This window comes from Bos taurus, chromosome 5, assembly GCF_002263795.3.
Source record: "Bos taurus isolate L1 Dominette 01449 registration number 42190680 breed Hereford chromosome 5, ARS-UCD2.0, whole genome shotgun sequence".
Classification (NCBI taxonomy): Eukaryota; Metazoa; Chordata; class Mammalia; order Artiodactyla; family Bovidae; genus Bos; species Bos taurus.
The window spans coordinates 114,832,655-114,845,143 of NC_037332.1; the positions used below are offsets into that span (position 1 = coordinate 114,832,655).

The 12,489-nt window shown below is 55.0% G+C and overlaps 1 protein-coding gene across 5 annotated transcripts in view; it reads left to right on the plus strand.

Moving 5' to 3' along the window:
* Nucleotides 1-12,489, plus strand: part of PARVB (parvin beta) — a 116,712-nt gene that overhangs the window by 79,698 nt on the left and 24,525 nt on the right. For all 5 annotated transcript variants that reach the window (NM_001102299.1, XM_059886738.1, XM_024992209.2 and 2 more), the window contains exons 5-7: nt 4,401-4,541; nt 6,238-6,353; nt 9,382-9,440. In NM_001102299.1, coding sequence (NP_001095769.1) covers nt 4,401-4,541; nt 6,238-6,353; nt 9,382-9,440 — 316 coding nt within the window. The remainder of the gene's footprint in view (nt 1-4,400; nt 4,542-6,237; nt 6,354-9,381; nt 9,441-12,489) is intronic.

Below are 12,489 nucleotides of genomic sequence, written 5' to 3' on the forward strand. Positions count from 1 at the left end.
TCTTAGAATGAACTTCTTTGATGTAAGAGCAAATCTGAATCGTTGTCAAGATTGTTTAGTCACTGTCACCATTTGACTATTAAAAATGGTGGTTGGAGCTTTGTTGCTTCAAGCTGATTGTCGGTACAGCGGTTCTCAGTGCGTCGTGTGCTTGATTGCTCTCAAGGCCGTTGAAATGGACATCTGTGATGATAGACGCTTACTTTCAGCAGAGGACGGAGGAGGGCGTGGGTCTTGGGCTGACCCTGTCCACCACAGCTGGTGGTGAAGCTGCCCAGGGTCATCAGCCTCCTTCCTTCCTTCTCTATGTAAAGACCTAGCTTCCCCCGACTCCTGGACTTGAAGACTTAGCTGTTGGTGATGATGCTGCTTTATTGAAATAGTCCTTTGAACCTCTGCTTTATTCACCGCCCAAAGAAGATGCTTTCTAATATTTTCAGAAGCAAACATAAAAGTGTGGTGCTCACTCACTCTTCTGTTTCTGATTCCTCTTGCATGCATCACCCAGCCACTTGACAAAATTGTGTCCCTAAGCCTTAGATCTAACGATGTGATCCTGGGAGTCTGGCTCTCAAGGTGCCTCCGCATCTCAGCCGTAGATGCCGGGAAAGGATGCCAGCACCCTCTCTGGAGTAGGGCCACAGCCGCATCTGAGAGGAGGTAACTCGTAGGAGGTCCTTGTCTGCTTCAGGCACACCCTTTGGGTCCCCTCTTCTGTTGGTCTCAGCAAATGCGAGACTTGCTCCAAAGGGGCTGTGATGTCCGTGAGTCCTGCTGCATCCGTTTGGTTATCTGTAATGTATAACAAGAGGTCGGCATTGGCTCAGGCAGCCTTTTTATTCCCGAGGAGCTGCAGCTCCATCCTGTTTCACTATCTTGCATAAGTGCTCCTTGATAAGGCAGTTCTGAAATCTCCTGTGTGTCAAGTGGTTTGACACACCACTTTGTTTGAAGAAGAGAACAATGGAGGAGACTATCCAGATATTAACGGAACTTCACAAGGTCTTGCCGGGTCATGTTAATGATGCTGTTGCGCTGATGAGGTGCGGCAGTAACCAACGGGATCACTGACCCTGGGGCCCAGGGCTGCCAGCAGTGACACTGATGGAGGCACTGAGCTCTTTGCTTTCCAAAGACAGAAAGCTAAAACTTGACCTTGGCTGAATGTCAAGGCCAAAACCTGATTTCTGGGCTTGGTAAAGAATCTGCCTGCAATGTGAGAGACGTGGGGTCCATCCCTGGGTCAGGAAGATCTCCTGGAGAAGGGATAGGCTACCCACTCCAGGATTCTTGGGCTTCCCTTGTGGCTCAGCTTGTAAAGAATCCGCCTGCAATGAGGGACACCTGGGTTCTATCCCTGGGTTGGGAAGATCCCCTGGAGAAGGGAAAGGCTACCCACTGCAGTGTTCTGACCTGGAGAATTTCATGGACTGTATAACCCATGAAATCACAAAGAGTGGGACAAGACTGAGCGACTTTCACTCACTCTGTAGAGAGAAGAGGTCTGGGGACAGAGCCCTGGGGCGGGGTGGGGTGTTTGTGGTCAGAGGAAGCACCAGGACAGGATTCTGAAAGGTCCAGCCAGGAGTGGGGAGGAGCCAGGGGGAGGGAGATGAGGACAGACAGCAGACCCAGCTGTGGGTCACCACTAGGCCCCCGAATACATCCCTCTCCCTAAGAGTGGATTCCGGGAGCAGCTGCCAGACCCTCTGCCAGGGCAGATTCCAGGGGGTGACACTCCTGCGTGGGCAGTGTTGTCCGGGGGGACCACCCATGGGCAGTGAGGGGCCCCCGGGCTGGCTGCCGTCCTGCTCGGACTCAGGCTCTCTCCTCTCCTGGAGGAAAGGCAGGCGCCTCCTCCTGTAATAAGTATCCAGAGCCCCGTATTCGCCCATGTTTTCCTGCCCCCTCAAGAGCCCACCCCATCTTCCTCTGGCTCTTCCCAGGCTCTGGAGAGAGGGGTCCTGGCCACGCCAAAGCCCTGAGCCGCTCCTGCAAGCCCCATCAGTGGGCAGATGGATGCGGGTGATACGGGCCGCCAAGGACCTCTTCTGTCCCACAAGGGGGAGTTTCCTGAGACGTGGCTTCAGGCAGCATCAGCCTCAACCAACTGCCTTGTTTTCTGTTATCAACTGAGCTGTGTCCCTCCTGAAGTCATAAGACCTCAGAATGGGACTGTATTTGGAGACAGCATCTTTGTAGTTAAAGTGAGGTCACTGGGGTGGGCCCTAAACCCTTCAGACTGGTGTCCTTTTAAGAAGAGGAGATGAGGATGCATATACACACAGAGGGAAGGCCAGGTGAGGATGTCTGCAAGCCGACATCCTTGAGAAGCCTCAGAGGAGACTGACTTTGTTGACACCTTGATCTTGGACTTCTAGCCTCCGGGACGGTGTGGAAGCAATCTCTACATTTAAGTCACCCATCCCGTGGTGCTTTGTGATGGCAGCTCTAGCGGGCTCCTGCCCTTTCCTTCCCTTCTCCATCGACGACCTCTCCTCCCCTGGGACGTTCCGTCTGCAGGTTTGGCTGGAAGGGACCGCAGAGACGTGCCCGGCTCCCCTTCTCTCCCCGGTGGGCGAGGCTCTCTGCAGCCCTGCTTCCTTCCCCAGGGGCCTCTGCTCCCTCCTGTCCCTGGCTGTTGAGCGCCTGGGGACCTTGGAGGGTCATATGGACAACCTGGAGGAGAAAACAGCAACCCACTCCAGTATTCTTGCTGGGAAAATCCCGTGGACAGAGGACCCTGGCGGGCTACAGCCTGGCAGAGTCCATGGGGGTCACAGAGAGTCAGACTGACAGAGCAAGTGAGCACGCATGTAGACAGACAGCGGTGGGTTGTTCAGCTCAGACCTATTAGATACAGATGGGGGGAGATGAAAATGCGTAAACGAGAGTCACTTCCGTCCTCTGTTGAGCTGCTTTGTCTTGCCTCCGGCACAGCCTGCCCTACACAAGCCGATGCCCTTCAGCTGTGGCTGACCCCCCCATGACCCCCCCATTAGAGCCCTCTCTGGTCTGTGCTGCCTCCGGCTCTAGGACAGCACCTGGACATGGCAGGTGCTCAGTAACTGTTCTATAAATGAATGAATGAATAAGTGAAGGCGTGTCCTGAGCCCAGCAGGTATTGCCGTGTCATCACAGGATCCTGAAGGGGGCTATTAAACTGCTTCTTCTTGCGCTGGTTGAGGGAGGGGAGGATGTGGGGAGACTGTGTTGAAGTAGTAGGGGCCTCCAGAGAAGACACCTTAAACAGAACCTTGCTGGGGACCACTCGCCAAACAGAAGCCCTGCCTGTGCCTGGCCTGGATGTGACGGCCTTTGCACCTCCCTCACAGCAGTGCCACCGCCCTAGGTACCTCCGTGCCCGAGGCTCGTAGCACGTCAGGCCCTGTGCCCAGCACTTTCTCATCACCGTCCGGTTCCTGATCTCATTATGTCCTGTGATGTCCTGTCTGTTGCTTTGCAGAGGCGACCTATCGGGGAACCCCCGAGTCTGGGAATGAGTGAATGAGGAGCCCTTCTCGCCTGCCCCTCAACAGGAGTGCAGTGAGGGGTCCCTCTGGCCCCACCCAGGAGGGGAATGAAGGCTCGAAGCCCGAGGCTTAGTGAAAGTGAAAGTCGCTCAGTCGTGTCCGACTCTTTGTGACCCCATGGACTATACATTCCATGGAATTCTCCAGGCCAGAATACTGGAGTGGGGAGCGTTTCCCTTCTCCAGGGGATCTTCCCAACACAGACAAGAAACCCAGGTCTCCCGCATTGCAGGCAGATTCTTTACCAGCTGAGCCACCAGGGAAGTCGAGCCTTAGTCTCCGTAAACGAATCTGGAGCAGATGTGACCGTGTTTGTCGGCTCCTCCTGACTGCTCCCTCTTGGTGAGAAAAGAGTCGCAGGGACCTGAATATCTCATAATCCTTCTCGCCGTGGTGTCCGAGCACTAGAAAAAGAACAATGGCGGGCATGCAAGGTGCAAGGAGGCAGGGGCCACATCTGAGGCCTTCCTGTGTTCTCATCAAAGTCCTCCTCCCCCCGGAGCCCGCTGGCCCAGCCTCCTCACCTCCGGGCCGGACCCTGCAGGTCACCTCCTCGCCTCCCCAGCTGCACCTCGAATCATCCTGTCCATTCTCTGTGCATAGAATGTTCCCAGGTGGGACACCCACGCTTGAATCCTTGACCTCCCTGCCCCTCCTTTTCCTGCTGGCACAGTTTTCTAAGAAACGGCGGTGACTTGCAAGTTGAGAGTTCCATGGCTCAGCATCCTGGTGGGCCTCACGGCCGGGGGTGATCCGATCCACTCCGCCATGCTGGGGGTGGGGAGACCTCATGGCAGCCGGTTGACTAGGCGGCCCTGAGTCCCTCCAGCTTTTCCTGACACTCTGTCCTTGTCCTTCTCGTTGCAGAAAAGCTGGCAGACTGCAAGCTGAACGTGGCCGAGGTGACCCAGTCGGAAATCGGACAGAAGCAGAAGCTGCAGACGGTGCTAGAGGCGGTGCAGGAGCTGCTGCGGCCCCACAGCCGGCCGCTCCAGTGGACCGTGGACTGTAAGCGGCCAGCGGGTCAGGGACAGGGAGCTGGGGGGCCTGGCCGTTGAGCTACCCGCCTAGTCATTCGTCTGCGGGTCCACCCGGGTCACCTTCTGGGTCTGAGAGAGGCAGCCAGGAGTGGAGGAAGGCAATGGTCCCGGGGGCCCACCGATAAGGGGCGAAGTCACACCTGCGATGCTCTGATGTCCCCGGGCTTTAGAGTGGAGAGGGGTTGTTTCTGGTTGGTCAAGGGAGACTTCCAGAGCCAGGGCGGGGGTTTGGGTTATAAGACAGAAGCTTGAGGGGTTCTTCCACCCCACATACCGGTGGCACCAACACCCAGTCAGCTGTACTACTGGTGACTCGCCGAGGCAGGACCTCGGGAGGGGTTCAGTCTGGTCCCTAGAATACGTCACCAAGCGTGCTGCTTTAAGAATACGTGCATCGTAGTATTTCCGGCCGGAACATAAACCCGGAGGAGTGGAGCATTGACCATGAGAGACTGGAAAAGGGCTTGACCCAGCTGCGCACCGCCCAGCCTTACCCCCAGGGCGAGGCTGCCAGGGCGCGGCTTAGACACTCTCCCTGCCGTGTGGGGTCCCTGCGCTTGGGTGAGACCAAGACTGCAGTCCGGTTCTCCCAGCTTCTCCGCATGGAGACCCAGGACAGACCCGCCTCCTGGGTTGTGAGGCTGGGGGAGGAAATCAGTAAAGCCTGGCACAGGGCGAGTGATAACCACGCCTTGGCCCACATCCTGCAGAAGAGCTGGTGGGCTGGGTTGGCAGCCAGGGCCCCAGGCAGGGCTGGAGTCAACGTCCGACACCCCCAAGCTCCGTTTGCCCTGCTTGGCGTTCCCTGTTGGAGACGGTTGGTGGCATAGAGGAAGGACCGTTAAGCGCCCAGATAAGAATGCGCATGGCTGGGGTGGGTTAGCGGCCAGGTGACCTGTTTCTCCTGAACCTCTGTCTCCTCCTGTGCCCATTGTACGTTCCTGCCCACGCGCTCTCTTTCCCCACCACCCGGTTCACTCCTTCTACGAACAGCGTGCCTTTGAACGCGGTTGCATAAGTCACCTGAGGCCAATAGGAAAGAAAAAAATGAGAAGCCAGAACTGAATGAAGCAAATTCGCACAGGCTGCTTCTCAGCTCACTCCACGGTTCCGCGGCCTGTGGTTCCGCCTGTGGTTTTCCTGAGCTCTCATTTGCATTCAGCATCTCCCTTGCCTTCTCTCCCCTTTTTCTTTTTAAAAATCGAAGGATAGTTGATTCCCAGTGTTGGCTTAGTTTCAGGTGTTTGGCAGAGGGATGCAGTTACCCATACACATCTTTTCAGATTCTGTTTCCTTATGCGGGCTCGGTTACTTCAGTCGTGTGTGACTCTTTGCCTCCCCATGAACTATAGCCCCCCTCCCCGGGCTCTTCTCTCCATGGGATTCTCCAGGCAAGAATGGTGGAGTGGGTTGCCATACGCTCCTCCAGGGGATCTTCCCGACCCAGGAATCGGACTCTCGTCTCCTGCACTGCAAGCGGATTCCTTACCCACTGAGCTGTCTGGGAAGCCCCCTTTTTTCCTTACAGGCTCTTGCAAAATATTGAGTATAGTTCCCTGTGCTTTGCAGCGGGCCCTTTGGGGTTGGTTTCACTGGCTTTGGGACGTGGGCCTGGGGTTCCTGTCTTGTGATCTAAACGGTCCCCTTCTTGCCTCCCCTGCCAGCGATCCACGGGAAGAATCTAGTGGCTATCCTGCACCTCCTCGTGGCCCTGGCCATGCACTTCCGGGCCCCGATTCACCTCCCGGAACACGTCTCCGTGCAAGTGGTGGTCGTGCGGGTGAGTATCGTCAGCCTGGCAGCCCGCTTGCCCACGGCTCCTCCCCAGAGGGTCCGAGACGCACTCCTCCTCGTTCCTCTTCCGGTTCGCCTGCTTTTTGTTCTTTTTCCCCTAAGAGGCTACCTTCTATTTTCTGTTTTTTTTTTTTTTTTTCCTCTTGACAAAATGCATGCCTTGCCCTGGCTTCAAGGTAAATGATGGAGCAGGAACAATGGCATTGATTTCAAGAGAGGCAGATTCAAAGGCTTGAGTGCGTGGAGGTTTAATTTCCATGTTTTTGAAAAGAGCATTCATTTCTGTGCAAAGCCAAGTAGCTGGAATTCAGGCCTCTTGAATGAGCTTATTACTCAGTGGAGAGGGCTGAGACCAGAGGAATGAAATAGATACTCTGGTACCCCAATCAAAGCCTCTCTGTGTTCGCTGCCAATTACATCCATCATCCCCCATCATCTCTTTTTGAGGGTCATTTCGCTTGCTTCATTTGGGAAAATGTAATGGGGCATCAGGGTGTGCCTGATTGGAGTTGGACCTTCCGTGTCGATTTCCTCTGAATTTAAGGGCATAGGCCCTGCCTTGGCTTTGTGTGTGCAGTCTCGTCCAGCAAACATGTATTAAGCACCTACTGTGTCCTGGGCCGTCGCCCTGGTATGGGGGACGCTGGAGGAGAGCAGGCTGGGGTCTTCAAGGGTCAGCTGCTTCTGCCAGAGCACTGAGGTTACGCTTGGAACCTGATGTCTCTCGTGGAGACGTCCAGCGCCACACTCCCTTCTGGTTTTTAAACTTATCAGTCTCATGGTCTCTGCGGTCTGCAAGGCTCTGGCTGATCCTGTGTTTTTCGAAGCCGTCTGACCCCTCCATCACCCCCGCAGCCTGGCCCAGACCTGATGGGCAGGAATGCCCCTTGGGGCCCCAGGCGAGGCTCACCTGCCGCTCTGCCATGTCTGCTTCCCGAAGGGAAGCGTTTGCGGTCAGAGGTGGTGATGGGCAGGGGCCCGTGCCTGTCCCCTCATCTTGGATGCTCACCCGGGGCACTCGGCCGGGAAAGGCTTCCCGAGGACACATGAGAACGTGGTTCCCAAACCCACGTACGTCAGACTCCGGGCTCCACGAACTCTCTGCGCTCAGTAACCAGGATATTTCCTTTCAGGCCTGCACTTTTGTCCAAGAAAATCTTTGGGGTTTGCAGAATGTGTTACTGGCCCAGGCAGGCACTTGCTGGCACTTTCTTCCTTGACCAAGGTCACGGGAGGATTCTCTGGGCCATGGCCAGAGAGAAATGAAGCGGGTGGGGAGGCCCCGGGGACTGGCCCGCCTCAGGCCTTAGAGCTGCCCCTGGCCTGTTCCCTCCACGCCCGGTTATCCAGTCGAGATGGGGAGATGGGAGAAGCGTGGCAGTTCATGGAGGGAAGGAGTGAGGGAAGGCTGCGTTTGCACCTGGAAACATGGCCTTGGAAGGCCACTTGGTTTCCCTGAGCTCCAGCGCTTTCCCCAAAACTGAGACTCTGCTGTGCTCTTGTTGCTCGGTTGCTGAGTCCTGTCCGACTCTTTGCAACCCGGTGGACTGCAGCACGCCATGCTTCCCTTCACTACATCCTGGAGGTTGCACGAACTTTCATCCATCGAGTCGGTGATGCCATCCAACCATCTCATCCTCTGTCGTCCCCTTCTCCTCCTTCCTTCAATCTTTCCCAACATCAGGGTCTTTTCCAATGAGTCAGCTCTTCGCATCAGGTGTCCAAAGTATTGGAGCTTCAGCATCTGTCCTTCCAATGAATAGTCAGGACTGATTTCCTTTAGGATTGACTGGTTTGATCTCCTTGCAGTCCAAGGGATTCTCAAGAGTCTCTACTATGGACTTCAAAATATTCAGTCTGTCTGACTCATACCCGGCTCTGGATCCAGAGCACGGTGGGAGCCTGATACGCCTTTGATGTCTGAGCAAGTGGATAACATGTCTCTGGGCCACACCCCCACCCCCAGCCCTCCGCGGGCGCTCCTGAGAATCAGCCAGGGTGAAGCCATGGGAAAGATGACGGCCGCCTGATGCTGGTTATCTCCATTCACTAGATCCAGGGGTGAGAGTTTCCTGGAGGCTGAGCTCAGGAGAGCCTGGGGAGCTTGGATCTGGAGAGGTATCCAGCAGGAAGTGAGCTCCCCATCCGTGGAGGGGTTCAAGTAGGGGCTCACAGTGGGGTTGGGTTAGACTGCCGAGCTCCGCCCTGGGACGCACGGGCTTCCCCTCCACCACCATCATCGCCTCTCCGCACCTGCCAGGCTCCAGAACAGGTGTGTCACACACCGTGTTAGTGTCTTGGGGCTGCTGGAAGAAAATCCCACAAAGCGGTGGCTAAAAAAAGCAGACGTTTGTCCTCTCACATAACAGAGGCCTGAAGTCCAGATCGGGGTGCTGACTGGGTCCCTCTGAAGGCTCTAGGCCAGGGTTCTTCCTTCCTTTTTCCAGCGCCTGCCGGCACGCTTGGCTTTCCTCAGCTTGTGGACACGTGCCTCCGGTCTCTGCCTCCGCCTCACGTGGCCTCTTCCCTCTGTGTCTCTCTCTTCTCTTCTCGTAAGGACTCCAGTCTTCGGCCAGGACTCACCCTAGTCCATTACGGTCTCATCTTAACTCATTACATCTGCGGCGACCCTCTTTCCAGATGAGGTGACGCTCTGAGGCTCTGAATGGACACGGCTCCTGGGAGACCCTGTTCAGCCCGGTGCACGGGTGTTCTTTAATCTGGTGCCTCCCTCGTGTCATGCATATTCCTTTATGCTCCTTGCCTCCCCGGCTGCAGGGCGTCCTCTGAGAGCTGGGCTGACTCTCCTGAGACCCCCACAGCTGCGTGCTCTAAGAGCAGTGTGGAGAGCAGAGGGTCTGGGGGGTAGTGGGGGGGGAGGTTCCAGCCACTAAAGGGCCACCCCTGTGGTCACCTGCAGCCCACCCCCAGGAGTGGCTGCCCCACCAGTGATGTTCTCCTGCTCTGCCTGCCTACCCGGGGGTTGATTTGCTTGTTCATTTTGGGGTTTTCAGAAACGGGAAGGCCTGCTGCACTCCAGCCATGTCACCGAGGAGCTGACGACGACCACCGAGTAAGTGGACCCCGCCCCCAGGCCCTGCTCCAGCCAGAGACCCTCAGACATGTGGGAGCCGTTTTCCTCTGCGTGACCCTTGACCCTGGGATGGAATTTTCTCCAAGCGTCCACCCTAGCTTTCTGTCTTCCGCGCACTTTCCTCAAAGTGTTTTTGGTTTTGATTTTTGTTCTTTGTTTTCTTTTTTGTTTGTTTGTTTGTCTTGCTGAAGAAGGGCAAGATAGCAGTTTGTTTTGGTGTTTAAATGAGAAATTCCATATGTTTTATTTTCTCCCTAAATAGAAAAATGAGTCAATACCTGTGGCATATGAATTAAAACTTCTTTACGCTGCTGGAAGTCTTTTCTGGAGTGAGACAGGGAATAATAAAGAAAAATATAATTGATCACATTCAAAATCTCTTGTAAGAATGAGGGGAAATTTATAACAGTGAACTCCTTGTAGTAGGCATGCTAACAACGTCCACATTTTTAATGTTTTGAAGTAAGTTATTCTCCAAAGATGTGGACTGTCATTCCTTACTTTGGAAGGTGAACTTTAAGAATGTTGAGAGAGGGAACGGGGCAGAGGTGTTTAGACTGGTCCAGGGGACCCATGGTCTTGATGGATTCACCCATCTAGCTTAGTTCCATCAGAGGGAGAGAGTCACGCATCTAAGCTAGAACTTCCTTTGAGAAAGTCCTGAGCCATCTCGCCTTTTCGAGAGGCCCAGAGGGCGATTTTTAAGAAGTCTGAAAAGCTTCAAATCTATTGAAAATAGCAAATCAATTGGATCTATTTTGCGTGTGGTTTGTAAGAGGCCTTAGGACTCCCTACAAAGAACCTTTAAAATGCACTGCCTCTGCGCCTCCCTATTAAAGCTGTTTCAGATGAAACAGGACATTAAAAATTGATTGTCTCAGCTCACCCACCTGCTCAGTTCAGGGAGTGATTAATTACTGTGTCATGAATTCATGGATGGTCTTTCAGAAATCAGGCCGACACAGGAAGCCACCCCCGGTGTGGGAGCCGTCAGGTGGACGGAAGAGACGGGTGTTTCCTGATGTGTGTGCACAGCTGTTTGTGGCCCACAGGAGGGGAGGGGAGACGGGGACGGGGTGCTGAGCCTGGCCTGGGGAGGGGTCTCAAGCAGGCAGCTCGACCCCTTTGGGAGCAGGAGAAGGGCAGCTTGCGGGGGGAGTCTGGAGTGGGCTAGCGTCTTGGTTATCCATCGTTGTGTAAATAACCACCCCAAACCTAGGGGCTTAAATCAACAGTCACTTTATTTGCTGACAGTCTGGTGGTTGGCGCTGGCCAGTGGGGGCCTCTGTCGCTCCCCGTGTCTTTCACTCTCATGGAGGAGGCTTCTTTCCGGTGTCCTCAGGGTCCCCAGAGAATGACAGGGCAACTGCAGGCCTCTGGCCCCCTGTGTGCTGTGTTCCTGTCTTCTGTGGGTCACAGCGTGTCCTGGGTCCCCCTGGATGGGAGAGCAGGAGGCAGATGGCCCATTGAAGGGGGTGGGAACAGCCAGGCCTATTTATGGTGGGGGGCTCCCTCCCTCTGATGGAGCTAAGATAGACGGATGAATCAGTGAGGACCACGGGTCCTCCCGATCAGTCTAAACACCTCTCCCCCATTTCCTCTTTCAACATCCTTAACTTTTACTTGCCTGCAGTGATGGGAAGACGCTGTGTCTGTCTTCACTGGTCTCGCAGTGGATGAGGGATCCCTGAGAGGGCAGCAGGGGGCAGTGGGAGCTTTGTCTCCAGAGCCAGCCCCTGGGAGAGTGGCCCCAACGATTCACACCAGTCACCAGCACCCACAGGGCCTGCGGTGCGCTGGGCACCGTGTTGGGTGCCCAGAGGCTGAGAGGATGCGGTTCTACTCCTCCCAGGATGGTGGTCTAGCTGACAAGAAAGATCGTGTCCATAGAAATGTGAAATCTAGCCCAGGGGCCTTGTGAGATGTACAGTGTGGCTCTCAAGGAATTTCAGGCAGTGGGGCGGGGCGGGGGTGTAGGAGTGCCCCGAAGTCAAGGTAGAGAGAGGTTTCCAGCAGAGGCTGCCCAGCCTCCTGCGTGGTCTCCCAGACTCCAGGTTTTCTCTGTGCTATGGGTCGCCTCCTCCTGGAAGCCCTCCCTGTTTGCCAAGCAGGAGTGGCTGGCTCCTTTTACTTCCTGTAGCATCTCCTGTATGTCTCATTTCTGGTGCACGTGGGCTGTGTAGAAATGTGGGCTTAGGAGTCTCGCTCACCATCAGGTGTCCTGCGGCAGGGCCATGGGGTGTTTATTTCCATATCTCTATGGCCTGTGCATAGTAGGCGCTGCAGAGACTACTTGTTAAATAAGGTGGAGGCAAGGACTTGAGTCTAGAGGGGTTTGGGGGTGAGGCTGAGGTCTCTTTGCCTCTCAGGAAGCTGGTGCATAGAAACACCTGTGCGTTTGTGCTCTCAGATCCTCCGGGAGGAACCAGCCGCCCATCCTTCGTGGCTTCAGCTCTGGCCTCGAGTCAGGGCCCAGCCTGTGTTTCTCCAGGACCCTTTAGTCTCCCGCTTCCCCGGAAGTGCGTTGTCCTCACTCTCCAGAACGTGACCTCTGGGTAGTCTGCACCCTTGTATTTTAAAGGTTAAACTCGCGGCTTCCTCGATGGCTCAAGTGGTAAAGAATCCGCCTGTAATTCAGGAGACCCGGGTTCCATCCCTGGGTCGGGAAGTTCCCCTGGAGGAGGAAATGGCAACCCACTCCAGTATTCTTGCCTGGAGAATCCCACGGACAGAGGAGCCTGGTGGGCTGCAGTCCATGGGGTCACAAGAGTCGGACATGACTGAGCATGTGATGGATTACAATCATTTTATTTTAAAGTTTAAGCTCAAGGTGCCAAAACACCTGTTTTCTGCTGAAATGTTATCCGTGTTAACTACTCCCTCGATTAAATGCCCGCTCCCCCCTCACAACAAATGGCATTAAAAGGATGGTTTAGAGATGTCTATTTGCTGCCGGTCTTGTGCAAACATTTAGAATCCACATAAGCACCTCCTGTTTGTAATTAGAGCGGGAGAGAACTTATCCAAG